We start from the raw sequence: 25205 nt of genomic DNA on the forward strand, positions 1-25205 counted from the left end.
AGAATGAAGAATAAATATGATACAATGCTTGCATTAAAAATATGGTGAGCTTGTTTGCTCAAATGTTCAGTCTTCAGAAACAGACTTGACTGATTCTCAATATTTGGTTTTGAACATCTACTTGTTTTAGTGGCTGTTTAATAGTGGTGTAGTGGCTTTTATTTGCTTTATTTTATTTACTTTTTATTTATAACAAATTTAGAAAAATTAAACAATGCAACGACAAGCGGCTACATTAAGGATTTAATAAAGTACCTTCAACAGAAGTTGCTGGACATTGTTTTCCAGCTGGGCAGGTGGTACAAGAACTTTCACTTCCCAATGAATACGTTCCTGGTGAGCAGGTTATCTCGACCGCTTGACTGAGTTAGATAAGACAAACATATAAAACTCATGTTTTTTGTGTTGTTATTTACAAGGATAACTCAGTGTTCTACAGCAATATTACACTTGTACAAATGCACAGACAAGAAACAGAAGTTTTTGTGCGCTAGAAAGCTTAACAACAGAAAAACATACTAAACAAACTATAAAAAGTAAACAAATTAAATTAAGTTACTAAGCAATTACCCAACAAATTAACTCCGTTTGTTGAGGTAAGTGAAAATCTAATTAAATAATCAATTAATTTACACGATAGCCGGCACCTTGTTACTCTGGTACCAAAGGTATATATAGCAAAACCCAATCGACCGTGCCAACCCTAAAAAGCGCAGATAATAAAGTCTATCAAGATAGTTTACATACTATATGCTAGGGCAGTAGGACCCAGCAGAACAAATTCGACATGACACAAGACCACCGGGAGAGTAGGTTCCTGGTAAACACTGTGACAGACCAGATGCGGTTCCATCAGGACACTCCATACCTGGTGGACATTGTTCACAGAATGTGGCCCCACTTCCACTGTACTGGCCTGAAAGTTAAAAATGTATAAAAATTACCAACCGATCAACCTTACGGACCTAATAAAGTTATTTCACTGCCAGACATTAAATACTGCAGATATGGGTTTGTATTGTTGGGTAGTTCCAACACTATAGCAAAGGATACAAAAACTCTCATAAAGTTTTGAAATGTTTGTAAAAAAAAGAAAATCAAATAAAGATTCGCACAAATGGAGTTCAACACGCGTCTAACTCGTCTTAAAAGTAGTCAATCTTACCAGCCATGCAATCCTGTGGCGTTGAACTGGGGTCAGGACAGAATTTCCCTTCAGGACAATCCTCGCAAGTTCCAGAATTATCGTACTCACCCAGTGAGCAAATACTTGATGTTGAGGACACTATACTTGACCTTGAGCAAGTAGAACCTTCATACAAGTACATTCGTGCATCACACACAGAGCTTGTGTGACCAATACCATTACAAAGCATCTGGTATTTAACACTTTAAAAGAAAACCGTCTAAGGATTGTTACTATATTCCCTATTTCATATTAGTGGTTACAAATAATAGCTGGAAATCCAGAATGGTAATAATAAGGCATTGAGTTGATGTACAGATATGATTAAAACTTTAGCTGAAATAAGTTATGGCTATGATATGATAGACAAAAGCTTCTTAGCTTATACCATACCAGCTGGACAGCTTAAGCAGGTTGACAAGCCACCACTACTGTAGGTTCCAACAATACACTCGATATACTCTGTGGCTGATGGGCATGAGTAGCCGGCAGGACAAGTTGAACACACGGAAGCATTTGCAAAGCTGTACGTGCCTAAATATATAAAAAGCGCAGTGAATATAGCAACAAAATATGTGCCATTTGGGCTGGTGTAAAGAAAATACAGTTGTTTGCAAAGGAGTCAATTTATTTTTATGAAACATCAAACATCGCCAACGCAGCTTACATATATATTTATTGAAGCGTTTCATTGATGAAGATATTTCCATAATGTTAATTTTTTGGTCTTTCTCACATGACTCATAAAAGTATACCAAACCATTTTTCATTTTCATTATATCATTGTTTTTTACGCTATCCGTAAAACAATCTACTGATGTAAATAAGAAGTACAATGTAAAACACAACCAGCACTACAATTAACAGTTTATTAAGCATTACGAGTTTCTGTTGAGAAGCAGTGGTTTAAGTAAATGTTCGTTACGCTTGACAAACTTTACCAGTTGGACAAGTTATTGGTGACGATGATCCGTCAGGGCAGCGGCTTCCTCTGGGACAGCCGTGACAGGTTGAGTCTGACAAATAACAAGAATAACAAACATTATCACAAACTATTTTAAGCAAAATCAAGTATTTCAAGAAGCCAAAACAGCTGCTATAGATGACAACTAGGAAGATCAGGCTGGAAAAAAGCATTAACAATAACAAGAGATTGCTCGAAAAAATGCTTTTCATCACCTCTTAATGCACTGTATGTTCCACCGGTGCACAACACTGTTCCACTTGAACCGCATGAATAGCCAGCTGGACAAGCTTCACATGTCGTGGCACCGGCATCAGAAAAGGTGTCTGCGATGAATTGCGCAAGGTTACACATAAACATGAAAATGCAAATGAAAAAAAAATAATAAAACTGTGTAAAATTGATGGTAAAGAGATAATGTTTTCATGCAACAAACCATAGCACAGCAATTATATAGTCTTACGTATATTGCAAAAAATTTGTTAAACTTGCCACGTTTGGTTCATGATAAGTGATACAAGTTTGTATTTAAGAATTAATCACTTACTGGAACCACAAGGCACTGGATCAGTGGACGATGACAAACACTGGAAATTAACCGGACATGATGTGCAAGCTGCATCATCAAGAAGAGAATAAGTACCGGCTGTGCAAGGTTCAGGCCCAGCCCTGAGAGACAGTAAGATTGTTTACTTAAAATATTCAATATCATCGGCAATAAAAGGGGTGTCTCATGGCAATTGTGAGCAAACATAGGGTCGATAACACAAATAGAAAATAATGAATTAATCATACTCACACCATCAATAAATCCAGCCTGAATTAATGGTCACTCATTTTAACCAAAACATATTTTATTACAGCAAATATATAGTAAAAAGCATATTTGAACAGGTGCCTAGAAAGGTAATTGCTTACGAAGGGTCAGTGCATTGAAAACCAGCGGGACAGGATTCGCAAATTGTGTGGTCTAAAGACGAAACTTTATCGCTGGCACACAAGGTACAAATGGTAGCGTTTTCAGCTGAAATATATCCTGTTCTACAAGGCACTGGCCTACTTCTTGGGTCAGAGCAAGACGACCCTAAAATGAAAATAATTATTTCGAAAACTGCAGCAATAAGTATCAGTCAGAGCAATATTAAAGTAGTTATTGAATGGAAGGCTGTCTAAAACCATCGGAATAACAAAGTGTGCATCTGAATTACATTGATCTCTTCCTACATTTACTCCTTTCACTTCCAAAAAATTGAAAAATACTTGCACAAAGTTTCGGAAATATCAAAACTAAATTATTGAAGTTAGTACTCCATGAAAAAGCAAACAACATAAACCAAGTGAGTGAAAAAGATTCTTCCGTCAATCTAAATAGCACAAAACATTTGCTGCTTATATTCACAAAACAGTCGCAGCTTACCTGCAGGGCAAGGCAGACATGCACTTAACCCTGCTGAATTTGCATAGTATCCAGAGGAGCAGGGAGTGCAGGTTTCTTCCATCCACGCACTTGCCGTGCCGATTGAACACAGAACGGTCTCATCCCTACCTGGGCATGCGCTACCACCAGGACAAGGACTGCATGTTGTAGCACCTGCGTCATATAACAACGTTGTGTACTGATGTTTGTGGGATGGAGAAATATGGTCTTGTCAACAACAAACGAACTTGTGTTTTAATCAATTCTAAAACTGTGAAGATTGTTTTACAAGATTTCACAGCCACCTCCAGCACTAAAAGTTCCTTCAAGACAAAACACAGCGGCTGTGGGGTCAACACAGGAGTAGCCAGCAGGACAAGAAGTACATGAAGCACTCCGAGCAATCGAGTATGACCCTGCGCCACAAGGTTCCTCTCTGCTGCTTCCTTCTGTACAGAACGTTCCGGCAGAGCATGGTGTACATGACTCTGTGCCGGTTGAACTGCTAAATGTGCCACCTTGACATTGCTAAAACAAAGACGTTAAATCATTCAGTGTTAAACGCAGACGAGTGGGATTAAAAAGGCTTTAGTAATGTTCATTTTAAATTCGATCAATCAAAAATAAACATTACATCCATTTAAATTTATGCATAGTTACAGTGTAAGATAATCCATTTTACTATAGACATTTTAGCAAGATCAGCGAAGAATACTTTCATTCATCAGAAGTTATCTTAACAAGCTTTTTATTTATACCAATAAACTTCAGGATAATGTACACTAAAGGTTGTTCATTTTTATGTATAGGCATGTAGACATAGTTGATGCAATAAATTTTAGCATTTAGTGCAAAGCAAAAGCAGTTGATGTCACAGTATTTCACCTGGCATGCAGTAATGTTAGTTTGTCCGACTTGATCATTGTAAGTCCCAGTACCACAAGGAATTCTTGCTGTGGCATTTCCACCTGTGCAACTAAAGTAAGAAAAGATAGTTAAAACACTTGCATGCTTCTTTTAGATATTTGGTTTCATATTGCAAAGGTACAATAACATTTTGATTAATTTGATACCAATCAATTAACACATAATTTGCAAATACTAATTATGAAAAAAGCAAAGAAAACTTATGCTAGCGGATTATGCCATTCTTGACACCGAGCATATTTTTTAATCAAAAATTAATAACATTACACAATAATAGAAACAAAGTTAATACATACAATAATAACCAGAAAATCAAAATTAAAAAGGGGGATTTTGCATTGGATTTACAAGAAAAAAGATACAAGTTCTTTGCACATATTGGCTGTAACGACAAGTAAGTTGAAAGTCAGAAAAACCCTTGATTTTGATTTAAAACTCTTAAGTCAACAAGAAATTGAGATTGTCATAGTTTCGTAACCATTACAATGTTCAACGTGTTGAGACTTGAGCTGATGTTATACGCCGTCCACTCAATGAAACCTTAAAACACAAGGAAAGTTGCCACGACAAACAAGCACCATTGACGCACATAGCTGGCCACATTCAGATCACGGCTAATATTTGCACAGTCCAATTATGACTTATCCTTAGTACAAGGAAACTTTTTGTTTGCATACTTGTCATTCTCGATGATGAATTCGAAGATCCATTGGTTAATACGTATAAATTATATAATCCTTGTGTTTTTGATATTATTTTATGATTCTTAAGACCAAAATATATTTCACAACAAAATTTAAAAATTCCTGGAAATCATCAAAATTTGTATAGTGCAGGCATACTGTGAAGCAATGATTGTTAATATATGGCAAACAAAAATAAAACAACGTCAATGTTATTATAAAAACTAGTGCAAAGAAACCTTGCATTTATGAAAGACGAAAAATGTAATCAGGAATCACACAATAGCAGCCAGAATGATTTATAAGTTTAGTTGTGGAACACTCCCAACCAGTGTGACAACAAACAGAAAACATCATAGAAGAAAATCAACCGCATAAACGCAGAAGACATTCGAACAATATAAATTGTCATAAATATGTGTGACCAAACAAAAAGAAATTCTGTTGATTTGTGTTTGGTTGGTAGTCTTAGAAATGGTCTTTTATCACTTCTCACACAATAGGACAATTCATGGCAATGTACACAATACCACTGACAATGGAGGGTTATCTAAGGATCAAGTTAAACAGAGAGAATCTCTGACTTGAAACCTTGAACTGGAAGGAAAAACTTTAAAATTTTGAATCTAACACATTTCTAATTGCAATATGATAAAAAAAAATTTTAAACAATAATTGGAGTACAGTAAATAATTTTAAGAACAAAAATTGCAGTTTAACACTAAGAAATTACTATTTCATAGATATATATAACTACAACATAAAACACAACTAAAAAAATGATGTTGTCATTTAGTAAAAACTCCACGCAGAAAATCACATCTTTAGTTTGTTTAATGAAACAGAATATCTTAACACTTACTAATATCCGGTCGGACACTGAACGCATATTCCACTTTCATAATATGTTCCCGGGGAGCAAATAGTTCCTGAAAAAACAATTTGACTATGATAAGACAACAATAAAATCGACAAGTATTATAACTATTCCATTAATAAAACAAAGGTGGCCGTCTTCACCGTAAAACAGTTAATAAGTTGGATACAAGTAGCACCCATCAGGTGAAAAAAAATTTATAACAACACAGTTAAATTTTTCCAATGCTTAAAATGGCATTTTTAATTTTAACTAAAGATGGAAAGTAATTGTTTGTAAACAAAATTATACACAACAAAACAAAAATGAGAATTCTGATAAAGCATATATATTGCTTGAAAGTAGATTTTCCTTGAGGTTTAATGAAAACAAGTTATATGAAGTAAATGCATTCGCGCTAGCTATTAACAGTTTAAAAAACAAAATATACAAACTTGAACACGTACCGGATACAAAATGAACTTGCAGAAATAGCATGCATCCAAATATAAACCATAGTTGGAAGCTTTTCTTGTAGCTTCCCATAAAATTCTTCATTTTCAATGTCATTATTGTTTAGGAATGGTCTCCCATAGTCTCAATGCTCCAAACAGTGGATTTGATTTGCTTTTTTTTATCGTTTTGTACAAACTCTTCAATTTCAATTTTACTTAGTTAGTCAAGAAAATATAAACTCTACAACATAAATAAAAACAAACAACTTAAGTTGCTATTAACAATTACAATAGACTTATGACATTTCAAAATCTATTCGGTCATACTGATAATTACAAATTTATTTTAATAACAATAGACGAATAGAAATATTTTGTCAATTTACTTAACACTGAAACCACATAATCACCCATTGCTTTATTACGAGCCATGAAAGCAAAAATATCTCATAAAAAAGATGTATCGAAAAAAAAAAGTATTTACTGATAGTGGCAAATATTTGGTCATGTTTTCAAAATACTTCTTCATACTGCTACTGCTACTACTACTTGATACTACTGCTGCTTTCAAAATACTATTTCTAAACTTCTTAGCCTAAATTAAATTACGCTACATCAAACGTCCCAGGTAATGTACTACACACATGGATGATACACAAACAAAATTTTTTATTTTTGTTATTTTATTTTTATTTATTAGTTTATTGCATTTCAACAAAACTCTCACCAAATAATTACAAATTCAGCTGCAAAGTTTGACTTGTTTCAACACGTGAATACCTCTATTGTGATGTCATGGTTTACATCAATTGCTATTTATTTGCTGTGGGGTTGTTTTGAAATTGTGCAAAGTGAAACTTCACATCACAAAATATTTAAATTACAACTATATACCCTTGATTTTTAAACTCTTTTAAACACTTTTTCATTTAAACTTTAAACTTCTTATTTAAATTTCAAAGTTCATTTTTTAAATCTTCTATTTATACAATCTTGAAACACTCTTTACAACTGCATTATTTTGTTTTCATAAGCTTTGTACCACGAATACTTGGGTGATAGAACATATTAATAAAATACAGTGAGATGTCTACAAAGCCTATTGTAACCAATATTAAATGGAACATGCCATCAGTTCTTTGCAACAAACATTATATTTAAATTAGCAGTATATTGAGACTGTCATTTTTCAACTTTGTTTCAACTTTCTGTAAATTGGTAGACTAGTATGAGGCTATTTTAATCTGCAGAGTGCTTTAATTTTCGTTTTGAAAATTTCTACACAGGCATCCCCCTTTATAAAATCTTCTACTAAAAGCTAGGCTGGGCATTATAAGGTAGATCACCATTTGGTCATTTTATATAATTAAGCCTAGGCTATAACCTTTAGGTTTGGAAATTTACAATTCCAGAATGGTTGTAGACTATTTGTGTTTTAGGTTACTCTATAGCTTCAGATTGCAAATGAATAACTCCTTTAACTTTTTGCGAGATACCCATTAATATATATATAACGGTCTGATAGTAGTAGCACGATTCATTCAATGATAATTAATTAATTGTCTAGATTAAAAGGCATGGTACAGCTGGAGAAAATTTCGGGCGAGCCTGATGCCATTGCTGGGATGCAAAAGCATAATTAAAAATATCTCATGGTACAGCTGCCACCCTTTCCCAGTATGGAATGTAACATTTTTGTGAATATGTGAAATCACGACACACAGAAAAATTTACGGTCTTTAAAGTCAACCAAACAAGTAAAACTAAGCTATAGTCTAGGCCTACAAGCTATGACATGTCGCTCTAGCTGTTGTCTTGCTTTTTACAAAATAAAGGCCATTTTGATTAGACACATCCCTATTTAGGCTATTTGCTTGCATGCATCCTGGAGGCAAACATACTTCAATGTAACAACAAACGTTCAAACAGGTACCGCGAAAAACGAAACAGCCGCTTCCATTTCGTCTACCGCCATCATGATCACATCCAGCGGAGTTAATTGTAGCTTAACTTTAATTCAAGCGTTGAAGAGGTTTACTAAAATAAATTGCAAATAGCGCCACTGAAATAAACTTTTAACGGTTTTGGGTATTCTTAAGGAAAAAAAGGGAAGCGATGATTGATTTCATTTAACTATAATCATTAGTTAGGCAATCTATACGGTAATTTATAAAAAAAAAATTGCAAACGCTTATTAAAAAATATACAGTATATACGACAAAATTGTCATCGTTTCGGTATAGCAGTGTTCGTCAATCTAGCTGCTGAAAGGTTGCTGACAAATAAAACTTCTTGTTACTTTCTAATTATTTTGTTTTATTTTATATTTTAAGCCTATTTATTTTGTTTTTACAAGTTGCGAATAAAAATTTCTGTCAGGCTCTGCAAGGTCTGATGTGTATTTGGGGTGTTCAAGAAGATGTCTGCAATCACCTCATATATAGGGATGCTTACCGGTCACGCACAGATTAGCCATTTGTATTGGTAAAGGTAAAATCTTAATCTCTTATGGTAATTGAGCTCAGACTAACCTTATGTCGAATGGATAATCCACATTTCAGGCCTATGGTTGTTGCCGGCAGGTCTGCTGGTACGGTGTATGCATTATTGTGCACACTACCCTACCACTACCAGGTGACCATGCAGTCATAGGCCTGAACTATGTGGATTACCCATTCGACATAATGTTAGCTTTAGCTCAATTTCCTCAAGAGATTAAAATTTTACCTTTTTCTTACACGAATGGTTAATCTGTGCATCACCTGTAAGAATCTCTACGGGCTAATCCTTGACGAATCGGGTGTTGCAACCTGAAATATGACGACGGGATTTTTCCCCGATTATGATTATGAATGGGCCATTCATTCTACGAAACCTCTCACAAAATGGACAAACGCAAAGCATCCCATTAATGTTAACGCCAATGGAAGCTACTTAGAATGTGCGGCTGTGTGGTCAGAATACCCAGAGACTTGGCATTCCCGCGAAAGGTAATACTACCTTCCCGTCTACGCGTCCAACCCCAGTTTAACCAAGCTTAGAGATTTCAAAACTGCCTTTTAGATACTTGATTTGAAAAGCAAGTTTGAAATTAAAACATTTTTACTTACCATAAATAACTTACAAAAATGTTTTTGTGTGTTCGAAAAAGACGATAGGAACGGGCGGAAATAAAATTTTCACTGTCACTGTCAATTTCCCACAAAATCTGTTCCCGAAAGATTAAAGCCAACTCCCGTATCATTTCAATTATGTAAGTTTTTGTTAAAAGCGTGGATGGGGACGAAAAATGAAGACAGTTATTGTCAGCGTGCGCTAAGAAACGGGAAAAAGTGACAAGGCTTAAAAGGTACTTAAAATAATTAAGTTAATAATTGCTGGTAGCAACAAGCACGGCCACTAAACCCATCAATCCATGCGAGTTGCCGCCGAAAGATTTACGTTTATTTGAAAATTTCTGACATTTTAAAACATTTTAACTCAAGTTTATAACTTTATAACAAACGATAATACAAGATCACCTTTTACATTCATATAAGAAGATGTGATGTAAAAAGTATTGGTTGTTATTGTTTTCGTTTGTTATTTTGGCATTAATTAACCTGCTGAAAAGTGGCAAGTTTCATGATGACAGTCGATAGATGACGCTAAAGAGGCATAAAAAGCCACTGGGCACCAAGTTGTTATTCCACCGGTGGGATTTGGAAGAAATTAACCTACCAAACGTTCGTCTGAAGTTCACGTTTCTTTGAAATCCTTTGAAACTTTGTCGTTATTTTTTTCATTTCGGATGAAAACATCGGTTAAAATAGATGTTAACCACGTGACATGATACAGGAAAAGCAGACGCCCGGTAAATGTCAAACAACACACTGACGTTGGTTTACGACTTCACATCGTGTTAAAAAAATCCGTTTACAGTGAATTCATTCTGGTTCAGTTTGCTCCGTCTATTTCATTAACAGAGTCCCACAGAGAACGATTCAAGAGTCGTTACATTGTGTCAACTTATCCGGTTCTTAACAAAACAAATTACGGCCTTCGGAAACACTTGTACAGTTTATTATAGCTACCAGCCTAAACATTTAAAGTTGAATAATACTTATGCTACCGATTTATTTATCTTAGACATACAATGAAGAAGTGGAAAATCAGCCGACCACGAAACCCATCCAATGATGGGAAGAAAACATCAAAAACAGCCCCAGAAACGCGATAAACAGATCAACTTACCGCGTACTTGTTATGCTGTGCACAATGCGCGATGACGTAATCGTAAAAGAAGAGAGAGAGAGAAGTGCATTAGAGGTCGGCCGAAAACCGGAACCATGGCGCGTATCGTCTGAAGTATTTATGGAATATGTGGAATGCGTAGGCGAGCCCTTTGAGAGCGTTTAGCTGGGATACTTCAAACGAAAAAGCTCCGTTCGAGAATCGTTTGAAAAGTGTTCTACAGTTCAATTGGCTCAGCCAGGCTCAAGAGTGTTTGAAATGTCAATTGGGAATTCGCCGACTTCGGCATAGTTAGATATAAGTTATTGACCGGAATAACTCCGTTATTTGCACTAGCGCAAAAAACACAGACTTTATCACCACTTGCAACACTTTGGGTTTCTTTCACCATGACTTATACGATAACCGTTGCTGAATTTTGTTTACAGTAGACGCAAGCGAGCTTGTTACGCTACTTTACTGTGAAGAATGACTTGCAATGTTCAACATCGGACGCTGTGCATCAAAATCCATGACCGAAAGCACGTTTGTCGCCAAATATGGAAATCATGTCATATGGGGCCGCATGAGATTTTTTGCATGGAAATGTTTCGTTCAAAAATAGATTCGCTTTATGCACGCTGTAAGCCTCCCAAACTTAAATGCAGAAACGTTTCGTGCAAATTTATACAAAGTATGAATGACGAATAACTTATTGATCGCCAACACATTAAAGCTAATTTGTTGACTTCATTATTACCACTACTCGAACTTTTATATACGTCATCTTCACACGACGGGCCCACGCCAAACGGTGCAATAACACTTAACCGCTAACGTTGTTTATTTCGACCGCAGAAAACTCTTCGATTACGTCGACAGCCAATTAATCGGCTGTCGGTGCATTTGCTGAAACATTTAATGCCAAATTTAGCAAGGAGTGACGTAATATTACCTCATTTGAGCACTTCCCATGCTCAAACCAGGTCCTGTTACGGTTTGATTGCCAATCAAACACCGGCAACGTATAGCTGGTAACGCATAGTGTTGAATTACTTGGAAGGAGAAAAAAGCAATTTGTTATGCGAGCGACACATCGCAAGCAATTAACCAGTGTTGCATGAAGCATAGTTACTACTGAGGAAGTTGACGTGACTACGTCACGCATGACCGGGATTAACCGAGTCTCATTTCCGGATCGCAACAACGGGCATTGTTATGAAAGCCCACTTTATTAAATAATTGTGGGTGGGTAGTGATAATGTTAACTCGTATTCATGCAACGTGTTTGTCTGTGTTAGGGCCAACTATTTTCGGAGTTAACGCAATAGGAATTTCCCCAGCTGTAACTTTACTGTGGCAAGTCATTCTCGAAATTCCCAAAAATTTTCCAAAGAAAAAACAACGGAAAACATGAAGACTTCGGATTAAGAGTTACACCACATGGTATGACCATGAGACCGCATAACAAAATCACGAGATAAAAATTTCGTTATCTTGGTCGAACTTGTTTACCAGTTGCTCTGACCAAAGGTAGCTTTATTCACCCGCCCACTTCGCCAACGTGTTAACCAGTTAATGGAAAGAGCGCAGGTGAATTGATAGCGGTAGTTAAATGCTTTCATTCAAAGCGCGTCTTCTGTTAACGTGGAAGTTCTAAACAAAAACAAACCTGAGAATATCAGAGTCGTTTCAAGACCTGCGCTTCCACCGAAGGGAACCTTTGTGGAAGGCGTAATCCATCGGCATGAAAATATTTCAACGTCTCAAGCGGATGGTTGCGGACTTAATATCAGCGACTGTTGGATGTTTATTGCATTCCAAGACACTCACATGGGGGGAATAAACAGCAAACACGCACAAAGTGTCAGAGCCTGTGTTTTATTAACTTTCAAGGCATAATCAGAGTGAGGCGAATGTAATCCCACGAAACTCTTTCTTTTACACATTTTCTGTGCTAGGCGCTGCCCATTAACGGAATGAACCTTGTTGATAGAAAGCGTCACAACAACGATAATATTAATAATAAGAATAAAAATACTTAACGAAACGAACGGTACGCATGTACACTACAACAGGGTTACGACAAACAACGTCATTTTCGTGAAAAATAAAAACATGATCGAAAGGAAACAAGAAATGGTCAAGTATGACGGTGACGACGAATTTAGCTTGACAATGCAATAGCAACATGACATAACTTCCATATTGTTACAGAATAATAACTAATACGACTAGACTTGGCGGAAGCGTCAGTCCGATCTGTTTCCTTGTAGGGAATCTTTTACACAGATAACTCTGACCGAACACCGAAGACAAAACGATGCAAGCACCACAAAGACCCGGCAAGGTCAGGACTTAAGGTGTATATTAAGCTGTTCTTATTGAAATAACGTTAATATGTTGGTCGTCTACATACAGATGATCGTGTTTTATTTTCCGACTCAAATTACGATGAATGGGTGAACAACAAAACGCCAGACTGACAATGAAATGTAGTTTTGCTGGATATTATTAAAAAAAATCCACCATGCCTTTCAATACATAAAACCCAGCAAACTTTATAACCATTCTAAAAATAAGTTTTATTTCAGTGGGTTTTCCTTAGAAACGATTTTTGACATCCGTTCAAACCTTTAAACATTTTGTCTAACAGCCTCGCAATTAAAACATAAAAATAAAATTACCAGTTTAGTAATAAATGTTATTACCTCAAATACTGTTTGGTAAATGATGAAGAAATATGCTTTTAACAGCAACAATCTATTTTGAACGATGAAAAGACCACACTTAAGGCCTCGATGCAGTCTTGCATGGAAAACGCGTACTTTATTCCAGGCCATAAATAAAAATTACTGTCAAGCTCACAAAGAAATACGAACAATGTTCACAGTTACAAGAAATAACATAGCAGTAACATACCACCACGAGGAAACGAAATAAAAAGAAAAAGAAATGAAGGCATCTACAGTTTCTTTATCATTAGCGCTCCGAGTCCAACGCAAGCAGCCAACACACCGACGCTCATTACTGAGCGGATACCGGCGTTGAATAGGTTGGGGTCGAACCCGTTGTCTTCGGCGCAACCGATTTTGTCAACGCTCGCCTTACTCCATTCAACAAAATTTTCCTGGAAAAAAAGCAACAGACATTATGTACACTGCACAAATAACTCGTTTTTGGTGAAGTAACCCTTTTAGTTCCTCCAAGCGTAATTATGTACATTGTTCAGCCGAAGCATATGCATCCATCCGTATACCGCTTAGTACTTACATAAGGCAATGACACACTTTGCCAAATTCACAAGATACCTTGTAACGAGTTATATTCCACCAGAAAATTACAATGCAAATTTTTTTTCGTGCAAACTTATCACATTCCTAAAACATAACTAGTCACTATGTAAACCAGGAGAGGACAATAGCAATAAGAATGAAAGGTAGCGCACAATGCTTGGATAATTTCTGAAGCTTTCAAAGTCGAATCGTTTTTTTTGTGTCACACACAATCGGCAAAGCTCAACAAAATATGAGATATTCTATTCACTGACTACGAGTTTCCGTTTGTATTGAGAAACGCCCTAATAAAGTTTGAGATGTGAATAGACCGGCACTGAAGTATGGAAACACCTTTATTTAGAAGACAAACAATAAACAGCGCCAGAACGTCCAAATATGAGACAGAGGAAATTTTATTTCTTTAGCAGCGTATTGTTTAAGGTGGTGTTAAAGATTAAACTACAAAAAGTTTGTTTAAAAACTTTAGTATTGGGAAATACGAATATTCTTAAGAAAGAGTGATGTAAGTACCGATGAGAAGTTGGTTTCCAATCGTAAGTTACTAATGCAATTAATAGTTCGCAGATAAACTAGGTTACATGCAATATAGTTACTTATTCATCTAAATTTAATCATTCCAAAATAAAGATATTTATAGACTTTGAATACGTAACCGAACAAGTAACATGAAAACCGATAACCAACTTTGAGCTATGATAATAAAAGTTTGTTTAGAGCGGTAACTATATACAGAGAACAACTTTTGCCAACTACACTCTATAAAATGAGAGGACATAGCGCAAATATGTGGTTGTGTTTACTCACTCCCACATGCACCCCCATAAAACTTAAACAAGTTTGGACTTCTCCCACACAGTCAGCAAAAAGTCCAATGAAAAGACAATTTTCAAATAACATTTGATTCACATCTCAAATTTTCTAAAAACAAAATCGTAAATAAACGAAATTCTTCTCACCCATCCTCCCTGCTTTAATATCCAGGGCGAAAGCTCTGTGTCCAGGAACCTTGTGACCCAATTCACAATATCGTCAACTTTTTCAGGGGTCCGGCATTCAACAGCACGTACAGCTACTGTTCCAGCAAATACAAAGAGTGCTATTACATGACCCCACTTTATGTGGCTGTCATCAAAAGTAACTTTGTGCAACGCCGCAGTGTTTTTGTTTGTTGCAGTGAGATTTTCAATCTTGTTGGGAATTTGTTTTAGGGGTAAATGAAATAAATCCTTGCATATTCTTGAGAAAATGGCGTCCACTTCTGATTCTGAAACATCCATGGTTCTATAATACAAAATAGGTATCATACACATCATGTAGGTTTTAAAATTTCGGTGGGCACTAAATAAATGAAACAGATATCAATATCATGAATTTGTAAAGTTCTTGAAACTACACATTGGCTTCTGTGCTTTTATTAACATAATTTAGTTAACAAACAAAATAGGTTATTCTTCAGCTACTAGAATACTATATAAAAGTACACTATAACCTACCTCATCTCATTCAGCAGATCGGGAAATGTTTCTTTATATTTTCGTTCATATTGGCCAGCAATGCTCCTTAAAGCGAGGTTCAGTTTTGAAGGAGACTGCTGAGGTAGAGGTAGTCCATTCATGAGGATAGACGCCTCGATTGAGTTTATGTATGGCGATGCTCTCTCAGCGTTGTAATCTTCATGGGACAACGCTGAGTGGATCTTGTAAAGAACATAATCTTCAACAACTCGTCTTGTTTGTTGAACCATTGTTGATCCGACAAGCTGCATACCGAAGCCAAAAGATTAAAACTTCAAGCAATAATCATCTTAGATCTTAAGCAAGTTTTGCTTTCTGCCTGAAAATACAACAGTTTCAAATGAATGTTAAGTGAATCAGACTGGTTAAAGATGATAAGTGCTCACAAGACTGTAATAATAATATTGATAATGTCAATAATTTTCAAAGCTCCAATCACTACGACCAAGCAAGTATGAAACTGCAGCAGGACTTGTTGGCAATCCCATTTCTATATTAGATGATGTCAAGCCTCAAATTACAGAGTTTGACATTTACTTACTGCTCCAGGCATAGTGGTAGATTAAAATCTACCTATTCTACAAAACAGTTTTCAAAATGCTTAATAGGCAAAACCAGCATGAGCAAATTGATGTTTGACACTCTCACAATTATTTCGCTTGATAAACCAGCTCAATTACACACAACTGGTAACTGAACCACTGATACAAAAGTTGGCTTGATACTGGTTACATACATATGAGCAGTGCAAAGTTTCATCATAGATGCTTAAAAGCCAACTAATAGCATAGTTGGCATTTGGCACTATTCTGGTAAAGTCACAACATTCGCCTGACAATATGTACAATACCACACACAATGAACAGTGGAATGTGCCTTCTTCTTTGTGCATAAGTCTGTGGGAACCGAATAACAAAATACATAATCATACCTAAATATACGGTTCATTTAAGCCAAAGAAGTTCAAATATGCGGGAGTTGGAATGTGGTGATGATGCAATATTCACCGGCAAAATATGTAACCTAACCATCATAATTTTTCCTTTCAACAATATTGTGCCAACAGCAGGTTTTGTAAAAACAATTGTAATTTTACACCTGAAAGTGATCAGATGTCCTGCTTTGGTATTTCAAACAATAGGTGGCAAATATGTGTATGTATTTATAGAAATATACCATTAGTGACATTGTAATGGAGCAATAGTGTTATGGTTAAAATATTTTCAACTAAAGTAACCACCTGGTAGCATTATGTCCCAACCAGCTTAAAGGGAGGCCAGAGCACCAGATTAATGAAATTGCAAATATTGATTTGGGACAAACACAAGGCTAATGCGTCACAGCACAAACATTTAACATATGTACATTTTACCGGTACAGCATCATGGTTGGTGTTGTTTTACATACGACAAAATGTTCTACTAAATATGTCTAATTTTCATGTACGTAGTAAGCCCAGTCCAGCACACAAAACCTTTACCACCAAAATACCAGTTATAACAAAATTATTGTTGAAGCGATTTTAATGTTAATTTTTATTTTTACAATCGACTTAATTGCTTCACCTGAGAGAAGACAACATACATCATATACCAGGTGTCATATAAGACGTATCAGTAATAGTCAGCAGTTATAAGTGACCTAAGCAGTTAACTTGTCACTAATGCATTTATAACGTGCAGCCTCCATAATGCTTCTATGGTCAGACAACCAGCTCATTCTGAAACTCTCCTACATTTACCTATTTCTTTCTGCCTTCACCCTTTGAAACCAGAACGTACGAAGAAGTCATCTATAATTAATGGCTACGTTACCCACTTACAGTATTAGCTAAATATATACAGAGCAGTGGCTCATACTCTTAGTGACGTTATGTTGAATTCAAAACAACTTTTCAGTTAAATGATGAAGTTTTAAAAATAATCGATTTAACATTTAATACAAAATGTAGCAAGTGACATTAAATAATCTTACAGAAAAAAGTAGAATATCGATGGCTATTAGTGTCAATGAGTCAGTGTGGAGGTATAATAGCTTGAAAAGCAAAACATGACATTTATAAAAGTCAAACTTGTTTAAAATTAAACAGCAGTGACACTGACACTGCAGCAGGATTACACCGCAACTCAACATAGTTCGAATAAACTGCCCTCCAGGCACAATACAGTACTGTGTTAAATAGATCATAGCTATGGTACTTTCAGGCTAATATATGGAGTTTCTCTGCCATATTTCCAGCAGGGTATCTCCATACCAGAAAGTGAAAGAAGAAACAGGTTATTCAAAAAAGAAAGATGGGTTTGAAGATAAAACAATGCAAAAGTATGCATTTACCTTTCTTTTATCTCTCTTATCGATCTTAACGTTATTTTAAAGCCACAATAATAGGTAATCAAATTTATGGACTGATATTCAATCGTACTCAACTTAAAAAACAAGCTGTAAACCACATATATACCAAAGGGGATATATTTGATTGGCATAAATGATTATATTAAATAAACTGGTGCAACTACTTTTTAAAGCAAAGTCAGGCTCATGAATATTGTTCATTTCAATCTGTATTGTAAGTTTTACTGACTGAAGAAATTCATAGCAATGAGAGAATCAAATTCATACATCAATTTAATATCATACTGCTCACATCCCTTAGCTGCAGTGCCTGGAGAAAATGTGTATACATAGTCATACAGTTTATACCAAATTCATATACACATCTATTTATATATACCATGATACAATTAACATTCAGCGGCAAATATATAGTATGCTTAGCACTGCTTTAATACTGTTCACTGATATCACCTCATTTCTGCAGTGCCTAAATGAAAATTAAAATATCATGCATATATACCGTGATAAAATTAACAGTCTGCAGCAGCACGAGACATAGTTCTAAAGCATACCATAATTAACTACAGTAACCTATGATGCAGTAAATATCCAATCACAAGGTCCCTTAGAACTATTACCTGTAATGCACATGACTGCATTTCACAACTTTGCAGTGAATCATTCAACAAACCGATAACAGCAGTATAAAATCAACACTGCTATACTTAAACTAACTCAGCTCTAAATTAAAACGAAATATTTTCATGTTTTTCACCTGACAGACAACAAGCAAGCTAAAATCATGAAGATAGTGTCCAAAATAAAAACAATTTCAGAGAACACAATACTTTTAAAGTCATTTGGTTAGTATACTTGGCCAAATGTAACAAAATACAACGTAACATATGGTATAGTATGACAGGAGACTACAGTAGCAGTAACTAACACTATCATGACAATATGGGAAAACAAACTATATACAGATATATCACATATATACAATTGATTTTCTCATGAGAAAATACACTTACAAGCAAGAGCAATCGCAACTAACTTAGTTCCGTACAGACACCAGGAAACGCACTCACAGAGAATAATCTTTTGAAAGTTCCCACAAGAATTTCTCTTAGCTGCGCAAACCCATTGTTAGCCGATCGTGACCATACAAGTATCAGAGCGGCCCTTTGTAAGCCGGCCTGACAATGCGTCAAGGGCTTTTTCATTGATTAGTTTTTTGAACTTAAAATGAACCACTTGAACTAATGCTACATACCTTACTTTGGCTTAGTTAGTACAAACTCAGTCAGTACAACTAAAACTAGCTCGGCTAACAATACTGAAGGGTGTAACGCTTGGGAAAGTCTGAAGTCTATAAACAGAACCTGCTTAAACGTGGTATAAACGCCGATAATTCTTTTTTGTCATCTAACAGTAAACTGTACTGATTTCAACGTGTTTATTACCTCTAACATACTTTAACCATTAACGTTGTTTGGCAAAACCCACTCAAACCGTATAACGTCAATACCGAGGTCTGTGTGCTCACCACGTAGGTTAATACAACGAATGAAAAAAGAACATGGCTGGTGGCCACGATGCTCGTGCGAAAACCTCATAGGTAGTGACGTCATCACTAAAAAACGTGACGATCGCTTGTTGTGTTGTCGGCTGACGCGGCTAACTGAAAATAGCACGTAAGAAAATTTTCCAGAACACAAGGATGCTGGAAAACAAAATTAGGTCACGTTTTGTCTTGCCGAAGGTATTACTTATGTTTTCTTTAACAGTTTTCTTTTTGGCACGGTATTTCTTCCGCCGGCTTTTTGGCAAACATTTCTCTTCTACAAGGAAACTGAAACTAATGAGAATAGCAAGCAAATCTACACTTAGGATATTATAGACAAGCAAACTATGCGACTGAAACAGTTGTGTTTACGTCAAATTTACCTGGTTATGCTATGACTCAACCGTTGTAATAGTAACTTAAAAATAGAGATTGCGTAGGGAACACAAATCTACTTTGCAACAACTACGGCCGGTGTACACGCGAAATTTGTTGTTATTTTGTAGTTAATCGGTTTGTATACACAAAAGATTAATTAGCGTTAAATAACAAAAAGCCAAAGTGAGATATCGTATCGCTTATTTTTCGCCATTGCCTGTAGGGAAACGAAAAGAATGGTGCTAATATCGACATAGCAAAATTATAACCAGAGATATGCACGCAAACGATCGACGAACAGGAAATAAGTAGCTTAGCCCGAAAACTAAACTTAAAACATGCAAGGTGTTAACTAGGGATGTGCCGCGAGGAAGATTATTCGGGTTTGTGCGAACCCGAATATCATGAAGGTCGACACGAACGAATCCCGTATCTATTCGTATTAGAACCAAACAATAAAATTTCATCCAAAAGTTGTCAAGTCTTGCTTGTAAAATGACGTAATCGATAAACTATTCGCTTTCTTTTGAAAAATAGTGTTCAAAAAACGATTGAAAAAGCAAAATCGTTAGGAAAACGTCCTTCATTGTAAGTACTGCTGACTGTAGTTTAGCTTTGTCGGGAAACTAGATAATCATTTTTAACAAAGGTCAGTAAATTTACAAGTAATATTGTATTCGGGTTCGCCATTGTTGGTATTCGTGTTCGCCCGAATCTTTCATAAAGGCGATATTCGACGAATCTACTCGGGTTTGGGTTCGTATCGGCCTATCCCTAGTGTTAACTATAGGCCAACACTTTGGTGCTACAGATTCCGTTGTAAACTGGAATTCATTCTCAAGAGTAGACTTCGCTTTGTGCAAACAATTAAAACGTTTGTTCTTATTCGGTCTTTGCATGTTTTACAAAACAGGACTAATTTATTTAGTTGTTTTACCGTGTTGTCGATGCCAAAAATAAAACTCGTCTTCTCTTTGTGTAATTATAGAAAGAAACATGATTGCAAGTATTTTATACCAGGGTATTGTAAAAAACATACCCCCCTGAAAATATGGCTCCATTATGACGTAATAATCCTACACACAAATGACAGTAATTTGCATACCGTAGCTTATTTAGCACCGAAAAATAGGGCTATGTACAAACCATTACCGAAATTACGATGTCAGGGGTATCTATAGTAGGGAAAAACACCATGATTCTTTTCTTGGGTGGAAACAAATCTTTGCCTAACAAACTCGACGACGATTGCTCACCATACTCAAGGACCAGCTTTCGAGCTCATCAGACATTTTTACAAAGTCAAATTTTTCTATGAATTTTAGTTTTTCCCTTAAAACAACTAAACATGTTAATTGAACAATGAAACAGTAAATGTGCTGTTGATGTTAAGTTTTATGCATTGATATCAGGTCGATATGAAAATCAGAATTTCAAACAATCCCAAACGCCAGACAGCACCTAGCCAACATATCAAAAGCGTTCATGTTTTGAACGAGCCTCGAGTTCCATCTAGCGTTTATTTTTAACTTACAATATCAGCTGTTATGATGGTTAAATGCATGATTTAAGTGCCTGGATCTTAAAAATGTGACGAATGTACTTTTCCGAATATTTTGATATTTCTAATTACGGTAACCCAAAATTAGATCAAGTAATTTAGAATATCAAATCAATAAGTTGTTTGTCGTCATTGTCAACATTTGGCTTGCACGACGACGTCCTTGCAGCTGAACGTTTACGTTGTCTTTATACGGAAATCAACAAAGACTTCTAATTACCAATTTTTAACGAGTAGTCAAATAAAAAATTGTTTGTATTGGTATTAATTTGATATTCTCAAAGGAACACCCTTTCCGAACATATTTGTGAACAACCTGAAATTACAAAGTACCGGTTGGCCTAGTTATCGCTTAACATAGTTATCTTGTTTCATATTAGGTTGGGTGAGACTGAAGCTGAATGTCACACATAAATTGGTTGTCACAGGGGATATTTTAAACCAGTGGTTCCCAACCTTTTTTAGTCACGGACCCCTTTCAAAAACTTATCAAGCTTACGGTCTCCTAAATTTTTAAGACTGACCCTAACTAACCAATGATTTTGCAAAACTACGATTACTATTGCTAAACTTTATTGCAAACTGTCCTTTTGCTAAACAACCCGTCCTATTGCTAATGTCTGATATGCTACTAATGCTTGGCATTTTGAACGAGAAGATATTGTGACATCATAAAGACTATCGTTCCGCATGTAATTTCAATTTCTGAGTTTGGATAAACGTCACCATCAACAAGAAAAAAGAAAGCAAAATTACATCTCTTAACCAAATATGGAAACAATTGACGGCACTAGCCTACATTATTTTCGTGCCTACAAGTTGTTGCCTTACATCCACGTGAAATTAATTGAATATTGTTATTTAATTCAGTCAATTTCCAGTGCACTCACCGACTTTCTGCAACCTTATCACGCACCCCTCCCTGGTTGGAAACCACTGTTTTAAACCAATGTTGTAATGACTCGAGTCATTGACTTAAATTGAGTCGACTTGAGTCCTGTTTTTTTATGACTCGACTTCACTCGCGTCAAAGATCCTAAATAACTTGACTTTATTTGAGCATAAATTCAAATATGTGACTCCAGTTGCTTTGTTACTATTGTGAGCGCAAGGGAGACAACTTTAGGTAACAAAAACGGTATTTTTCGAACAAATTACAACTCTATGTAAAAAGTAACTCACCAACCAGACAAATTTGTAGACAGCCATGATGTTGTAGTAACCAATTTTACCAACGTTTTATTTAATGCAACGCATAGTGACTTGATTTGACTCGAGTCACAATTTAAATCAACTCGACTTAACTCGCGCCAGAAAAAAATGACTTGGTTACAACCCTAAATTTAATGCCGTTAGGCCTGTAGTAATTATAAGAAAGCAATCTGCACTCGGTCGAGATCTTACATTCATAAAAGCAGCCTTCTACTGCCTCACGATCATAACATGATCATCAACCAATTTATTTTTTGACTCTGTCGTCCAGACTAATCCATGTGTGCCGTGGTCGAGGATAATATTGAAAAATGGTGTTTCCCATAAATAGGCTTACCATAATTTTGTGGCTTCAAAGCGGGACGCTTTCAAACAACCCAAACCCCTTAGCTTTGATTTTTTAACTTGACATTTTTCGGAAATATTACGTAGGCCCACATTTAAACCCACCCTAACTGTCGTCATTGACCATATTGTCATCGAAAGTTCAAGTGCTTGTTCTCTAAATATCGGTTTCAATTCGAAAAATAGGAAGGAATTGACGTTAACGATACAAAAATGGCTGCCTCTATTTCACCTAAAAAATCGTGCGTTCAAAGCGTCATTTTACCGGTTCTTTTTAACCTAACTAGGTTCACTTGAATGTTACAATGTAGTAACCTTATTACCTAAATCTACCTTTTAATGCAAATTTAACTTCAATTTATCCTAAATAGCTAAATTCAACTTTTTGCGTGTCTAAACATGAAACCTTAACAATGAAACCACTAGCGGACTAGCCAATGTAACAAGTGTACCAATTATCCGCTAACAATGACGTAACAATAACATTTTTATCAAATACAATGAAATAAATAACAAACAAGATCCTGAATTCTTCTTCAAGAAGTACCGCTACGCTACATAGCAAAAACAATAATAAGAACATGCTAATGTTTTTGTATGGCTTCTATGCGGTATGCCTATGCTGGCTGACTGAATGCCAAACCGGGACGTTTGGCCGACCGATCGAGACGCCAGGACAAGACGTTAAAAAGGGGGACAGTCCCGGCTAAAACGGGACGTATGGTAAGCCTATATATGCCAGTCTATGAACACCTAGCCGCTGGCCATCAAAGTTGATGCTACCGTATCCGTTACCCGTTGGTCGAGTCTAGCCAGCTGGTGGCCTAGACGTGAGTCTAATGGTCATCAAACGGTTGTTGGCTCGTCGCTCTGCGGCTCGCTGGTTTGAACCTGCAGCTGGTCGATCGACGTTCTCCGATTTTTCCACTGCACTATGAGTACCCTCCACCAACCCACTGCTTTCATATCCATATGAATATGCATATGCAATATCCATATGAAATTGCAAAAGTAATATCGGCTTTGTCGGCAGGATTCGAACCTAAGCGGGCTGCGCCCAACAGATTTCGAGTCTGTCGCCTAAACCACTCCGCCACGACAACTGTGCCTAATGCATAGATGAAATAGTTAAAATGGTACATTTCTGAATATCCATATAAAATTGCAAAAGTAATATCGGCGTTGTCGGCGGGATTCGAACCTACGCGGGCAGGGCCCAACAGATTTCGAGTCTGTCGCCTTAACCACTCGGCCACGACAACTGTGCCTAATGCATAGATGAAATAGTTAAAATGGTACATTTCTGAATATCCATATAAAATTGCAAAAGTAATATCGGCGTTGTCGGCGGGATTCGAACCTATGCGGGCAGAGCCCAACAGATTTCGAGTCTGTCGCCTTAACCACTCGGCCACGAAAACTGTGCTTAATGCATAGATGAAATAGTTAAAATGGCACATTTCCGAATATCCATATGAAATTGCAAAAGTAATATCGGCGTTATCGGCGGGATTCGAACCTACGCGGGCAGGGCCCAACAGATTTCGAGTCTGTCGCCTTAACCACTCGGCCACGACAACTGTGCTTAATGCATAGATGAAATAGATAAAATCGCACATTTCCGATTATCCATATGAAATTGCAAAAGTAACATCGGCGTTGTCGGCGGGATTCGAACCTACGCGGGCAGGGCCCAACAGATTTCGAGTCTGTCGCCTTAACCACTCGGCCACGACAACTGTGCTTAATGCATAGATGAAATAGATAAAATCGCACTTTTCCGAATATCCATATGAAATTGCAAAAGTAATATCGGCGTTGTCGGCAGGATTCGAACCTACGCGGGCATAGCCTAACTGATTTCGAGTCTGTCCCCTTAACCACTCGGCCACAACAAATGTGCTTAATGTGCAATGCAAATAGATAAAATCGCACTTTTCTCGAATCACTAGATAGATACCACCATGTCGGTGTTTCCGGAATCTTCTCCTGAATTTCAAATCTGACAAGATGAAAATGTAGCTAGCGTAGTCTAGATGAAAATCAAGCTAGCGTAGTCTAGATGAAAATCAAGCTAGCGTAGTCTAGATGAAAATCTAGCTAGGTTAGTCTAGATGAAAATCAATCTAGCGTAGTCTAGATGAAAATCAAGCTAGCGTAGTCTAGATGAAAATCAAGCTAGCGTAGTCTAGATGAAAATCTAGCTAGCGTAGTCTAGATGAAGATCAAGCTAGGGTAGTCTAGATGAACATCAAGCTAGCGTAGTCTAGATGAAAATCAAACTAGCGTAGTCTAGAT

General features: G+C 36.4%; 2 protein-coding genes and 2 non-coding genes across 5 annotated transcripts in view; all 4 read right to left on the bottom strand.

Annotated features, from left to right (window-relative positions):
- LOC143463495 (uncharacterized) overlaps positions 1 to 6724 on the bottom strand; it is a 56727-nt gene extending 50003 nt beyond the window's left edge. For both annotated transcript variants that reach the window (XM_076961974.1, XM_076961973.1), the window contains exons 1-13: positions 6501 to 6724; positions 6040 to 6106; positions 4453 to 4543; positions 3873 to 4095; positions 3568 to 3741; positions 3069 to 3234; positions 2698 to 2819; positions 2366 to 2476; positions 2128 to 2202; positions 1580 to 1720; positions 1166 to 1312; positions 748 to 916; positions 256 to 362 (exon numbers count right to left, since the gene is read on the bottom strand). In XM_076961974.1, the coding sequence (XP_076818089.1) occupies positions 256 to 362; positions 748 to 916; positions 1166 to 1312; positions 1580 to 1720; positions 2128 to 2202; positions 2366 to 2476; positions 2698 to 2819; positions 3069 to 3234; positions 3568 to 3741; positions 3873 to 4095; positions 4453 to 4543; positions 6040 to 6106; positions 6501 to 6603 (1696 nt within the window). In that variant the 5' untranslated portion in view covers positions 6604 to 6724. The remainder of the gene's footprint in view (positions 1 to 255; positions 363 to 747; positions 917 to 1165; positions 1313 to 1579; positions 1721 to 2127; positions 2203 to 2365; positions 2477 to 2697; positions 2820 to 3068; positions 3235 to 3567; positions 3742 to 3872; positions 4096 to 4452; positions 4544 to 6039; positions 6107 to 6500) is intronic.
- Positions 6725 to 12567: 5843 nt separating this feature from the next.
- LOC143462245 (bcl-2-like protein 1) lies at positions 12568 to 17769 on the bottom strand. Its single transcript, XM_076960325.1, has 3 exons — positions 15493 to 17769; positions 14956 to 15280; positions 12568 to 13830 (listed from the first exon to the last, which is right to left on the bottom strand). Exons 1-3 carry the CDS (start codon positions 15762 to 15764, stop codon positions 13666 to 13668), a joined length of 762 nt encoding a protein of 253 aa, XP_076816440.1. The 5' UTR covers positions 15765 to 17769; the 3' UTR covers positions 12568 to 13665.
- A 6318-nt stretch (positions 17770 to 24087) lies between these two features.
- Trnas-cga (transfer RNA serine (anticodon CGA)) lies at positions 24088 to 24169 on the bottom strand. The gene has a single exon. It is a non-coding gene; the product is annotated as a tRNA-Ser (tRNA).
- Positions 24170 to 24564: 395 nt separating this feature from the next.
- Trnas-cga (transfer RNA serine (anticodon CGA)) lies at positions 24565 to 24646 on the bottom strand. The gene has a single exon. It is a non-coding gene; the product is annotated as a tRNA-Ser (tRNA).
- Positions 24647 to 25205: the final 559 nt, after the last annotated feature.

Source organism: Clavelina lepadiformis, chromosome 6 (genome assembly GCF_947623445.1).
Source record: "Clavelina lepadiformis chromosome 6, kaClaLepa1.1, whole genome shotgun sequence".
Lineage (NCBI taxonomy): Eukaryota > Metazoa > Chordata > Ascidiacea > Aplousobranchia > Clavelinidae > Clavelina > Clavelina lepadiformis.